This window comes from Lepus europaeus, chromosome 5 (assembly GCF_033115175.1).
Source record: "Lepus europaeus isolate LE1 chromosome 5, mLepTim1.pri, whole genome shotgun sequence".
Lineage (NCBI taxonomy): Eukaryota > Metazoa > Chordata > Mammalia > Lagomorpha > Leporidae > Lepus > Lepus europaeus.
In genome coordinates this window covers 117,697,188-117,708,951 of record NC_084831.1, presented here as the reverse complement: position 1 = coordinate 117,708,951, position 11,764 = coordinate 117,697,188, and the positions used below count along the sequence as shown (strand labels likewise).

Here is an 11,764-nt window from a genome sequence, read left to right as displayed (position 1 = left end):
AAGAAGTGGAGCAGCTGGGACTTGAACTGGCACTCTCATGGGATGCTAGCACTATAGGCAGAGGCTTAACTTTCTACACCATAGCACTGGCTCCCAAAGAAGGCATTTTCTTGCCTTGCTATTCCCAGAAGGTTATTCAGGAGAGAATGGAGAATGATATGAACACTTCCCAAGCTCCAAGGTCCCATCCTATCTGTTGTAAAGGGCCTTTGAAAAGCACTGCCAAGAAAACTCCAGTTTCAGCCTCTGAGCTGTTCAATAAATTTACTTCTTCCTGAAACATGGACTTCCAAATAGCCCAAGAAAAAGAATACGAAGCCAAGAATCTCAACGCAGATATATAATTTTAATATTTAATTTAAAGTACAGTCAAGGTTGCATTGGATTGGAAGAGAACATCTGATTTGCAGAAGAAGAGTTTTTTAAAATCATGAGATTACAAGTCGTTGGTGAGAACAGCCTCCTTCTGCAGGCTGCCCATGCGACCTGCTCAGGAAATGCGAGGTGAATCATCCCTCTAACCCCCTCCCTGCCAGGGCCTCGGTCCCCCCAGAACCCAAAGGAGGAGGAAGTCTCCCATCGCCTCGTCCCAGTTCTATGAAGAGTCACCTTCTAGGCCCAGGAAAAAACCCCTGAATCAGGGCCAAGCTCCTGAGAAAATGGAGGTCCCTTGGTTCCCTACTGAGACTGGGGACATCTGGGTAGAGAAGCCACAGGAAGACTGCAGGGACTGGGACCATTGCTTTGGAACTGGAAAAGACCGCGGTCAGGGCTCCCAGGTGCAGCTCCTTCAGAACCACCTCGGTAGTCACAGAGCAGGGAGGATGGAAACCCTGAGCAGACCCCAGCCCCCACCACCTTCTCACGGCCCTACACAAAGTCCGTCTGCCAGAGAAGCAGGTGGCTCTTGATTCGTCACCGGGGCAGCGGGGAAAGCTGAGGGTGCCAGTGGGGAACAGGCTGGTCTTGGCAGAGGTATGAATGTGCAGATACAAAAGGCAAGAAGAGCATCCTGGGATGCTAATCTCTTCTAGGCCTCAAGATCCCAGCCTCACCCTGGCTAAGGCACTGAGAGGGAAGGAGCAGCATAGGAATGGCCGAGATGGAGGAGAGGGGATAGAGGGTCCCTTGGACCTGATGGCTTGGAGGAAACAAAAACAGAGGAACTGGAGGGGCGTGGGGGCACCATGTGGGCCCCCAGGGCTGTGCAAAGAGGAGCATCTGCGAGGTGGGCAGAGCCACGCCTGCGTGGCCATTACCTATCACATCTCCCTCACCTTGCTCCGGAGGAGGAAGAAAAATGGGTTGTAGGAATTCAGGGAGAGTCTCACAGGGAATCTCCCCGAGCCTTGGGGTGAAGGGCTAAAGAAATAAAGCTATATACACATGGCAATTTCTACTCCCTCCTCTCCTGCTCAGCACTCCCCCTCCACAGCAGGCTGTGCGCTCACTAGCCTCCCACCACAAGGGCAGTGAAGGGGGGATCGGCACTTAGGGGAAGGGCTCCAGCGACCTCCAGTGGGGAGAGGAAAGCCAGGCATCCGCTTATTACCGCTGTCTTTCTATCGCCATCACTCAGAGCCCTCCGGATTGGGGAGCTGAGTAACCAGGCCACCCCCAAGGAGGAATGTGAGACGGGCAGGGCAGAGGAGGGCTGGCCAGGGTAGGCCTCAAGCCTAGTTTCTGGACCCGTGAGGCCCACAAGCTAACAGGAGCTGGTCTGCAGGTTGCTCTCCGTAAGTAGAGAGGCAATGGCCGAGGGGTCGTAGACACTGTCGAACTCCTCATCTGAGCTCAGCCCCTCGTGTTTGAGCGTTGACTCAGCAGCTGAGCGGGAAGCCTTGCGCCTGAGTGAGAGAGAGGAACACCAGTGAGGGGGGGTGATGGGAAAGGTTGACACAGCCACGCTTTGCATGCTAAGGCAGCTCACGTGCTTCTGAGGCTTGAAGTAACGCACAATCGGAGGTCTGGAGAGACAGGGTGCAGGACGGGGGCTGAGACACTCAGAAACCAGCACGCCGGCTTCCAGCCAGGACCATGTGACCGCGCAGTCGCAGCTTAGAGCTGCCACTCATCCAGCGTGGGAGAGGCCGGTCCCCTCCCGCTCTAGCTGCGGCGGGGGCGGCCCTTACCATGAGTCCTTCTCCAGGGACTTGATCCGGGCCTGCAGCTGCTCGTTGACCTCGTGCTGCTCCTCCAGCTCACGCTGGGCCTTCTTCCTCAGGCCATCCAGCCGCTCGATTTCCTCTTCCGCTTCATCCACCTGCCGCTTCAAAGCCTTCACCCTCAGGCTTAGCTGGGCAAGACACCAAGTCCTCGCATTAGAAAAGCGCCTGCTACCGCGGCCTGGGACCCTGCTGGGAGAGCTGTCCTTGGAAAAACGTGGTGACCTTAAGCAAGCTCCCTCACCACATGGGGCTGTCTTTGGGGATTAAGATGAACGAATAGGGGTGGGTGTTTGACTCAGCAGCTTCAGTCAGGTGCTTGGCATGCCTGCGTCCCATGTCAGAGTGCCTGGCTCGAGCCCTGGCTACTCCACTTCCAATCCAGTTTCCTACTAAATTACAGTCTGAGAGGCAGCTCAAGTACCTAGGTCCCCGGCACCCACATGGGTGTTCTGGGCTCCTGGCTTTGGCCTGGCCCAGCCCTGGCTGCGGAGGGCATTTGAGAAGTGAACCAGCAGATGGAAGATCTCTCTCTCTCTCTGCCTTCCAAAAAAATGAAAAGAAATAAAATTTTTTCATTAATTAATCAACGAGTGCCATATAACACTCAGAAAAAGAACCTTGGACATCACAAGCACTCAATAGATATGCTCTCTCTGTCCTTATCCAAGGAAAGTCTGACTTTGAATGACTTAGGGAGATGGGCGTTCCCTTGGACTTTAGGCAAATGTATAACATACACGTTGCCCATGGTTGCTTGGCCCCAGGGTGCCATGGTCTCACCTGGTCTTTTTTTCCTTTTAAATGACATTGGAATTGCTCCTTCCTATTTCCTTTCCTGGGTTTTCCTTCTTTCCTTCTTTCCTTCCCTTCCTCCCTCCCTCCTTCCTTCCTTTCATTTATTTTTTTAAAGATTTATTTATTTATTTATTTATTTGAAAGGCAGTTACAGAGAGGCAGAGGCAGAGAGAAGTCTTCCATCTACTGGTTCACTCCCCGAGATGGCCACAATGGCCAGAGCTGGGCCAATCCAAAGCCAGGAGCCAGGAACTTCCTCCGGGTCTCCCATGTGGGTGCAGGGGCCCAAGGACTTGGGCCATTTTCTACTGCTTTCCCAGGCCATTAGCAGAGAGCTGTATCAGAAGTGAAACAGCCAGGACTCGAACCGGCGCCCATGTGGGATGCCAGCACTGCAGGCGGTGACCTCACCCACTATGCCACTGCACCAGTCCCTCACCTGGTCTTTCTGGTCGTTGACATGCTGCCGCTCATCATCAATCTGGATGGACAGCTCTTTCACTTTCCGCTCCAGTTTTCGGTTGGTGGACTGCAGAACCGTCTTCTCCCTGGGAAAGTGAGGTGGAGGGATGGTCTCTGGCTGTTGTCATTGCTGGTGAAACCCTTGCTTGGCCCCCTGCCGTCTCCAAGGACTTCTCTGCGGGAGCCCCACCTTTGGACTGGGAAGGACCCAGGACAGATCCACACACAGGGGAGGCCAGGCTGGCCAGATCCGAGGTGAAAGACGGAGAGAGGTCCAGAGGAGCAAAGCCCAGGAGGAAGGAGGAGAGGGAAGGGGGAGGAAAGGCTCGGGTCACCTCTCTTCAGCCTGCAGTCGCTCCTGCAGCAACTGATTCTGGGTCTCGAGCTGAGACAGGCTGGCACTGGGCTTCTGGAAGCCTTCTGAGCTGGCCAAGCGGTTCTTCAAGTCCTTGTTCTGAGAAGCACAGAGGCCTTTGAGGTCAGCACTCAGCCTAGTCATTCCAGCCACCCCTGGGGCCCACCCCAAACTCCAGACCACTCCCCCTCACCTGTCTCTCCAAGGAAATTTTGTCACACTCCAGGTCCTGCCGAGCAGACCGCTCCTGCATGAGCTCTGCCCTCAGCTGATCCACCTGAGGGGGATGGGTGAGGGGAACCAGGCGTGACGAGGGCTGAGGACGAAGCGCAGGCTCACCCGAGTGAGGCAGAGGCCCCGAGGACTGGCTCTGAACCTCAAACCCCCCAGGTCCCCGGCAACAAAGAAATCACAGCCTGTTCAGATGCACAGAGCCACAGAATGTTCGGCGGGCTTCGTCGGTCTCACCAGGAGCGAGCATCCCTCCTGAACCAAAGCAGCCAGGCCACCAGGATCCCTCCCTCCACTTGGATTCCCGGCTCCCTTCCAGCTGAGGGGTTCTGCCAGCTCCCGCCGCAGCGGACCAGATGCTGGAGCAGAGCCAGCCATGCACAGATCCCGCAGCCAGAACTCCCCAGATTGTGAGAGACAGGAGAGGGCCACGGGGCTGTGGACGCAGGGGTAGCCACAGACCGGGGCTGAAGAAGGGGTTACCTGGTCCCGGCCACGATTCACCCGGTCGGTGAGCAGCTCCACAGTGCTCTTCTCCTCATCTAACTCCGCTTCTAGCCGGGAGACTTTTTCCTAGGGCACAAGGACACGTTAATTCTGCCTCATACCACCAAGTTATAAAGACGTGTGTTTCTAACCAGACAGTTACACCACAGGTACACTGTCAAGTTGAGAAGAATGAATCGATAGCTTATATATATATATATATATATATTTTTTTTTTTTGACAGGCAGAGTGGACAGTGAGAGAGAGAGACAGAGAGAAAGGTCTTCCTTTTTCCATTGGTTCACCCTCCAATGGCCACCGTGGCCAGTGCACTGCGGCCGGCACACCGCACTGATCTGAAGCCAGGAGCCAGGTGCTTCTCCTGGTCTCCCATGGGGTGCAGGGCCCAAGCACTTGGGCCATCCTCCACTGCACTCCCTGGCCACAGCAGAGAGCTGGCCTGGAAGAGGGGCAACCGGGACAGAATCCAGTGCCCCGACCGGGACTAGAACCCTGTGTGCCGGCGCCACAGGTGGAGGATTAGCCTATTGAGCCGCGGTGCTGGCTTATTTTTTTTTTTCAAAGATTTATTTATTTATTTGAAAGTCAGAGTTACATAGAGAGAGAAGGAGAGGCAGAGAGAGAGGTCTTCCATCTGCTGGTTCACTCCTCAATTGGCTGCAATGGCCAGAGCTGAAGCCGGGAGCCAGGAGCTTCTTTCAGGTCTCCCACACAGGTGCAGGGGCCCAAGGACTTGGGCCATCTTCTACTGCTTTTCCCAGGCCATGGCGGAGAGCTGGATTGGAAGTGGAGCAGCTGGGTCTCAAACCAGCGCCCATATGGGATGGATGCCGGCACTGTAGGCAGTGACTTAACCCACTATGCCACAGCACTGGCCCTGCTTACATTTGTTTTTAAAATTAAATTAATCCCAGGCTGGTGCTGTGGCATAGCAGATAAAGCCATGGCCTGCAGTGCCAGCATCCCATATGGACGCCGGTTCTAGTCCTGGCTGCTCCTCTTCTGATCCAGCTCTTTGCTACGGCTGTGTGGGAAACCCAGAAAAAGCTCCTGGCTCCTGGCTTCAGGTTGGCGCAGCTCCAGCCATTGTGGCCATTTGGGGAGTGGACCAAGGTAGGGAAGACCACTCTCTGCCTCTGCGTAACTCTACCTTTCAAATAGATAAATAAATCTTTTTAAAGATTAATTAATTAATTAATTAATCCTTGATAAAAGTTGTACTTTTTTAAGGAGCTAGTCCTGACCACTAGGTTAACAGCATCTCCATCTTGCGTGACCTGTCACCAGCAGGCCAGCACTCTCCAGGACTGTGTCAGTGCTTGTAATGGAATAAATTCTTTTTCAAAATTAAAAATAAAAATCTGCCCCAAATGCTTGTTACCCGAATGCCACAGTCAGACCTGGCCCCTCTCAAGGCCCAGCCTCTGTAAGGTTCTCTCTGGCCACAGTAACTCTGGGCCTTGCCCCTGCCCAGAGCCAACACAGAGTTAGTGCCCTCTGCTGACCAGGTGTGCCGTCAGGGAGGGCAGCTCTGGTCACGGCCCCCGGCAGGAAGGTAATCCCCAGGAATCATGAGGGGGCTTCAAAGAGTCTGTATGAAAATAGAGTTAAAAGATTATGTGGGGGCCGGAGTTGTGGGGCAGCAGGTTAAGCAGCTGCCTGTGACACTGACATCCCATAAGAGCACCAGTTCAAATCCAACAGCTCCAATCCCATCTCCCATCCAGCTCCCTGCTAATGTGCCTGGGAAAGCAGTGGAAGACAGACCAAGTACTCGAACCCTTGCCACCCATGTGGAAGACCTGAACGGAGTTCTAGGTTCCTGGTCTTGTCCTAGCCCAGCCCCAGCCATTGTGGCCATTTGGGGAGGAACCAGCGATGGGAGACTTTCTCTCTCTCCCTCTCTTTGTCTTTCTCTCTGTCTCTCCTTCTCTCTATCACTCTGCCTTTCAAATAAATAAATAAAATCATTTTTTAAAATGATAACATAGGCTGGCATTGTGGCATAGCGGGTAGAGCTGCTACCAGCAATGTTGGCATCCCATATGGCCGCACTGTCCTGGCTGCTCCACTTCCAATCCAGCTCCCTGCTAATGTGCCTGGAAAAGCAGTAGAAAATAGCCCAAGTGTTTGGGCCCCTGCACCTATGTGGGAAACCCAGATGGAGGTCCTGGTTCCTGGGTTCTGCCTGGTTCAGTCCTGGCTGTTGTAGCCATCTGGGGAGTGAACCAATGGATGGAAGATCTCTCTCTCTCTCTCTCTAGCTCTTACTGTCAAATAAATAAATAAGTCTTAAAAAAAAAAGATAATCTACATTTTCCACTAGCTTTTTGAAGCTCCTTATAGGACTCTGAATTCCAGTATTTGCATTCCTCATTAGAAAATCCTATTTCCCGCTGGCGCCGCAGCTCAATAGGCTAATCCTCCGCCTATGGCGCCGGCACACCGGGTTCTAGTCCCGGTCGGGGAGCCAGATTCTGTCCCGGTTGCCCCTCTTCCAGGCCAGCTCTCTGCTGTGGCCAGGGAGTGCAGTGGAGGATGGCCCAAGTGCTTGGGCCCTGCACCTGCATGGGTGACCAGGATGAGCACCTGGCTCCTGCCATCGGACCAGCGCGGTGCGCCGGCCGCAGCGCGCCAGCCACGGTGGCCATTGGAGGGTGAACCAACAGCAAAAGGAAGACCTTTCTGTCTGTCCCTCTCTCTCACTGTCCACTCTGCCTGTCAAAAAAAAAAAGAAAAAGAAAATCCTATTTCCCTACTGGGAAGACAGAGAGAAACCCAAGTCCACAGACCAAGACTGAAACAGACAGGCTCAAAAACTGAAGCAGCAGAGTACAGGTGTGAGTGAACGCAAGCCAGGAAGTGCCAGGTCGGGGCTGAGAGTATGGATCTGGGGCCAGAGCTGGGTTTGCAAGTCAGATCTACCACTTCCTAGCTATGGGACCATGGGCAAGTTACTTAATCTATCTGTCCCTCAGTTTTCCTTGTCTGTAAAATAGAGAAAACAAGACTACCTACACCACAGGGTAGGATTAAACGAGTCACGAGTGCCTGGCACTCAGCATAACCCACGTTTGCTATTGTTGAACCCCACTGTTCACTCTAAATGGGGGAAGCCACTACGCAGCTCCAGCTAACTACTGCCATGCGGAACTCAGGACCAGAAGCTCAGTGTTAGCACCACATTTTCCAAATACAAAAGAAGCCAAAACCCAAATTTTTCTGTCATCTATAAATTTCTCAACAGTGGCAATTAAAAGTTGTTTAAAACACTGCAGCAAGGAGCCGGCCCTGTGGCATAGTGGGTAAAGCCGCCACCTGCAGTGCTGGCATCCCACATGGGCACTGGTTCAAGTCCTAGCTGCTCCACTTCTGATGTAGCTCTCTGCTATGACCTGGGAGAGCAATAGAAGATGCCCCAAGTCCTTGGGCCCTTGCACATGCATGGGAGACCTGGAAGAAGCACCTGGCTCCTGGCTTCGGATTGGCGCAGCTCTGGCCATTGTGGCCAATTGGGGAGTGAACCAGCAGATGGAAGACACCTCTCTCTCTCTCTCTCTCTCTCTCTCTTTGCCTCTCCTTCTCTATGTAACTCTTGACTTTCAAATAAACAAATCTTTAAAAAAAAAAAAAAAACAACACTGCAGCCAACTGGAACTCATCAGCTGCGAGCACCAGAGTTGATCTCCAGTATAGGAAGAAGCGTGGAGTGCACTGGCTCCACTCCCCACGGAAGTCGCGCCCATGCCAGGACCGGTGGTCCTTAGTCCTTACCTCAAGGCCCTTCAGCTGCCGGGCCTTGTCATCCTGGGTACGCCTCTTGTTCTCTGCCTCTTGCTCCAGCCCCTGCAGCCGCTGGACCAGCAGCTCTTTATCCAGCCGAGCTGTGTCCCGCTCAGCCTGGGATGCCTGCAGGGCCTGCCGCAGCCTCTGGGTCTGCGGAGAAGGACAAGCGCAAGGGCTCAGCATTGTATCAGGAGGCAGGGTTGAGGGGCGGCTGGGGTGTAGCTTGCCCCAGGGCGGTGGCGGGATGGGGTGGGGGGGATTTTCATCACGAACACTCTTTGGAATTACTGGCACATGGTAATGATAAAAAGCAGACTGACTTTTTAGTCCATTTTCTTTGTTGTTTTATAATCCTCTACATAAATTCAAGTCACCTGAGCAATTTTTAAAATGACTGATCCTGGTTCCCACACCCAGAGATCACGAATTTTTTTTACAATTTTTATTTGTTTTAAATTTTAATTCATTTTTAACAGATTCAATATAGTTCATAGATACGATTCTAAGAGCTTAACAATGTTCCCTTCCTCCCTCCCTGCCCTTCTCCTCCACCCCACCCTCTCACCCTCTCCCTTTCTTCCTAGTTTTTGAGCAGAGACCATGATTTAAGTGGTACGAGGCACAGCTTGGGCACTGTGATTTCTGTAAAGTCTCCCAGGTGACTCTAACAGGCAGTAGTCCTTGAAAACCACCATTCCACAGAGAACGCACCCCTATTATCTATACCTGCGGTGCCTGGCTCCCTCCACCCTCTCCCACGTTATACGGCCACAGGGGTGAGGCCCAAACCCAGGTCCAGGGCCCTGAGCACAGGGCCAGTGAAGAGGCACCGACCTTCACGCCCAAGGACACTGAGGTGAGTCCCGCCCTCGGGCCCTGTGGGCTCCCACCTCATCCTGCAGCCGGCTCAGCCCCCCGGAGGTCTTCTCGGCCTCGCTGGCCCAATCCTTGGCCTGACGCTGGGCATCCGCCACTTCCCGCCGGGCCTTCTCCTTGTAATCCTCCAGCTGGGCCTGGAGCTGCTGCAGAGCTTGCTTGGAATCTTCCCCGATCTGCTCCAGCTAAAGCACAGAAAAGGAGTTTTCAGTATCGTACTCCTGTAACAGGTGCTCCTGTCCTGTCTCCGGACCAGACGCCCAAGCCCCCACCACGGGACTGCTTCCTGCCGAGGCAGCCCTCTCCCATGCTCCTTCTACTAGGTCTCTCGCATGGTTAGAAGTTACCCACAGATACCTCAGTTCAAATCCTAGCCGTACCACCCACGAGTGACCAGAGCCAAGTCACACACTCTCTCTGGGTTCTGGTTCCCCACCTAGGACTAAAACATCTAAAATGGGATGATGACTGTATCCGTGTGAGAAGGCTGTTGTGAGAACTATGTTAGTTAATTACATATTTACAAGTGCATGACACGGTAAACCTTAAATGACCATATTTCAGCAAACCCAAGGCGCCAATCGCTCTAACACGTACTACTAAGAAAAACCTGTCAAATGAACTGTGACATAACATCGATTACAAGACACAACCCAATTTCAGAGATTAAAACGTAGTTTGGGGCTCTTGTGGTGCAGTGGGCTAAGCCACTGCTTGGGACATCAGCATCCAACAGGAGTGCTGGTTCAAGTCCCAGCTGCTCCACTTGGATCCAGCTCCCTGCTACTGGCCTGGAAAAGCAGTGGGAGATGGCCCAAATATTTGGGCCCCTGCCACTCACTAGGGAGACTCAGATGTAGTTCCAGGCTCCTGGCTTTGGTCTAACCCCACCCTGCCTATTGCAGCCATTTGTGGAGTGAGACGGCAGGTGGAAGATCTCGCTGGCTCTCTTTCTCTGTGTAACTCTGCTTTTCAAATAAATTTTTTTTTTAAAAAAAAGCCATGTACTTTAGAATGAGCATTAAGTGTTAGCTCGTTTCATAAAAAGATGGACAAGAACCTTACCAGCCAAAAGCAATGCATTCCCTTTCTTTCCTTTCTCCTTCCCCTCCCCCACACTTAAAATTCAGCCAGTGAAGACTCCTGGGCTGTGATCCTACAGCCCCCTAAGAAGAGTCCCAGGGCTTACTCTCCAAGAAGGAAGACCACAAATAAAGGCACGGGGTGGGGTGGGGGGCAAGAACACGGAGGTGCAGTTGAACCCATGCTGCTTTTGGGAGAGTCTGCGTTGGCCTTCCCAACAATGCATGTGGGGAAAGTCAAGGCCACACATCAGGGCCCACAGCCAAGCTCAGGGCCCGGGCCACTCCTGCGCACCTCCTTGTTGAGTCGGTCCACAGTCCTGTCCAGCAACCGCTTCTGCTCCTCCAGCTCCGCCTTGCCACGGCGCAGCACCTCGCGCTGCTTGCCCTCTTCCTCCAGGGCTCGGTTCAGCGCCTGCTGCTCCTGCCCCAGGCGGGCCAGCCCGCGCTGCGCCTCGTCCAGCCGGGTCTCCAGGGCCCGCTTGGCTGTGGCCAGGCTCACCTCCTCCTCCTGGGCGGCATTCAGGGCCTCCTCGAGCCGCTGCTTCTCCGCCTGGGGGCGGGGGGGGGGGGGAGGAAGGCGGGCGGGCTTTAGCTGGGGCTCAAGTCTTTTGGGGGAGGGTGGATAGGAGGCGATCATGGACAGAGTGGGCAGTGCACTGGCTTAGAGGAAGCGCCTAGAAGCGGAGACCCAGCGAGCAAGCCAGGGGTCAGTGCAAAGTGTGAAACCCTCGCACAAGCGTACACTCCAGGAAACAAACCCAAGGCGAGCCAGCGACGCCGGAGCACTTGGCATGGGAGGTAGACCTCACTCACCTCCAACCGCTGCACCTTGTCCCGAAGTCGCGCCTCCACCGCCTCCCCGCCCTCCGCCAGGCCGCGCGCCTCCTTCAGCTGCTGCTCCAGACCCAGGATGCGCCGGCGGAATTCATCGTTTTCCTCCTGGGTTTCGCGAAGCGTGGACTCCACTGTGGCGCGACGCTGTCCCAGCATCGCGTAGTCCGCCTCGGCCGCCAGCTTGGCCTGCGGGTGGTTCGGGGAGCGGCGGCTCAGACCGCAGGCGGCCGTGGGGGACGCCAGAGGCCTCCCTGGGACTCCAGCCGCGCCGAGAGGCTGTGCACTCCCCTGGCCGGGCCACACCTGCGTGCACACTCACACGGAAGACCGGGCAGCCGGTCGGTACCTACCCGCCAGAGTGTGCGCGCCCTCAGCCCCTCCGCCTGCACCGCCTAAGCCCTGGGCCCACTCCCCTTGCCTTGGAAGCCTCTTCACAGTCCTGCCTCAGCTGCTGGACGGTCTTCTGCAGCTGGAGGTTCTGCTGCTCCAGCTCCCGGCCTCGCTCCGCCTCCACCTTCAGGGCTGCCAGCTGCGTCTCCAGCTCCCGGTCGCGGTGCCGCCCCGCCACCTCCTGGCTCTGCAGCTGGGCCTGCAGTTCTCCCAGCTCCTCCTGGGTCTTGCGCAGCTCCTGCGACGCAAGGGCCAGACTGAGACAGCAGGACGC

The 11,764-nt window shown here is 54.7% G+C and overlaps 1 protein-coding gene across 1 annotated transcript in view; it reads right to left on the bottom strand.

Moving 5' to 3' along the window:
* Nucleotides 1-327: 327 nt before the first annotated feature.
* CGN (cingulin) overlaps nt 328-11,764 on the bottom strand; it is a 28,957-nt gene continuing 17,520 nt past the window's right edge. Inside the window, exons 11-21 of the mRNA XM_062192259.1 lie at nt 11,519-11,728; nt 11,080-11,286; nt 10,559-10,816; nt 9,196-9,366; nt 8,294-8,455; nt 4,495-4,584; nt 3,974-4,057; nt 3,761-3,879; nt 3,403-3,511; nt 2,133-2,296; nt 328-1,847 (exon numbers count right to left, since the gene is read on the bottom strand). Coding sequence (XP_062048243.1) covers nt 1,706-1,847; nt 2,133-2,296; nt 3,403-3,511; nt 3,761-3,879; nt 3,974-4,057; nt 4,495-4,584; nt 8,294-8,455; nt 9,196-9,366; nt 10,559-10,816; nt 11,080-11,286; nt 11,519-11,728 — 1,716 coding nt within the window. The 3' untranslated portion in view covers nt 328-1,705. The remainder of the gene's footprint in view (nt 1,848-2,132; nt 2,297-3,402; nt 3,512-3,760; nt 3,880-3,973; nt 4,058-4,494; nt 4,585-8,293; nt 8,456-9,195; nt 9,367-10,558; nt 10,817-11,079; nt 11,287-11,518; nt 11,729-11,764) is intronic.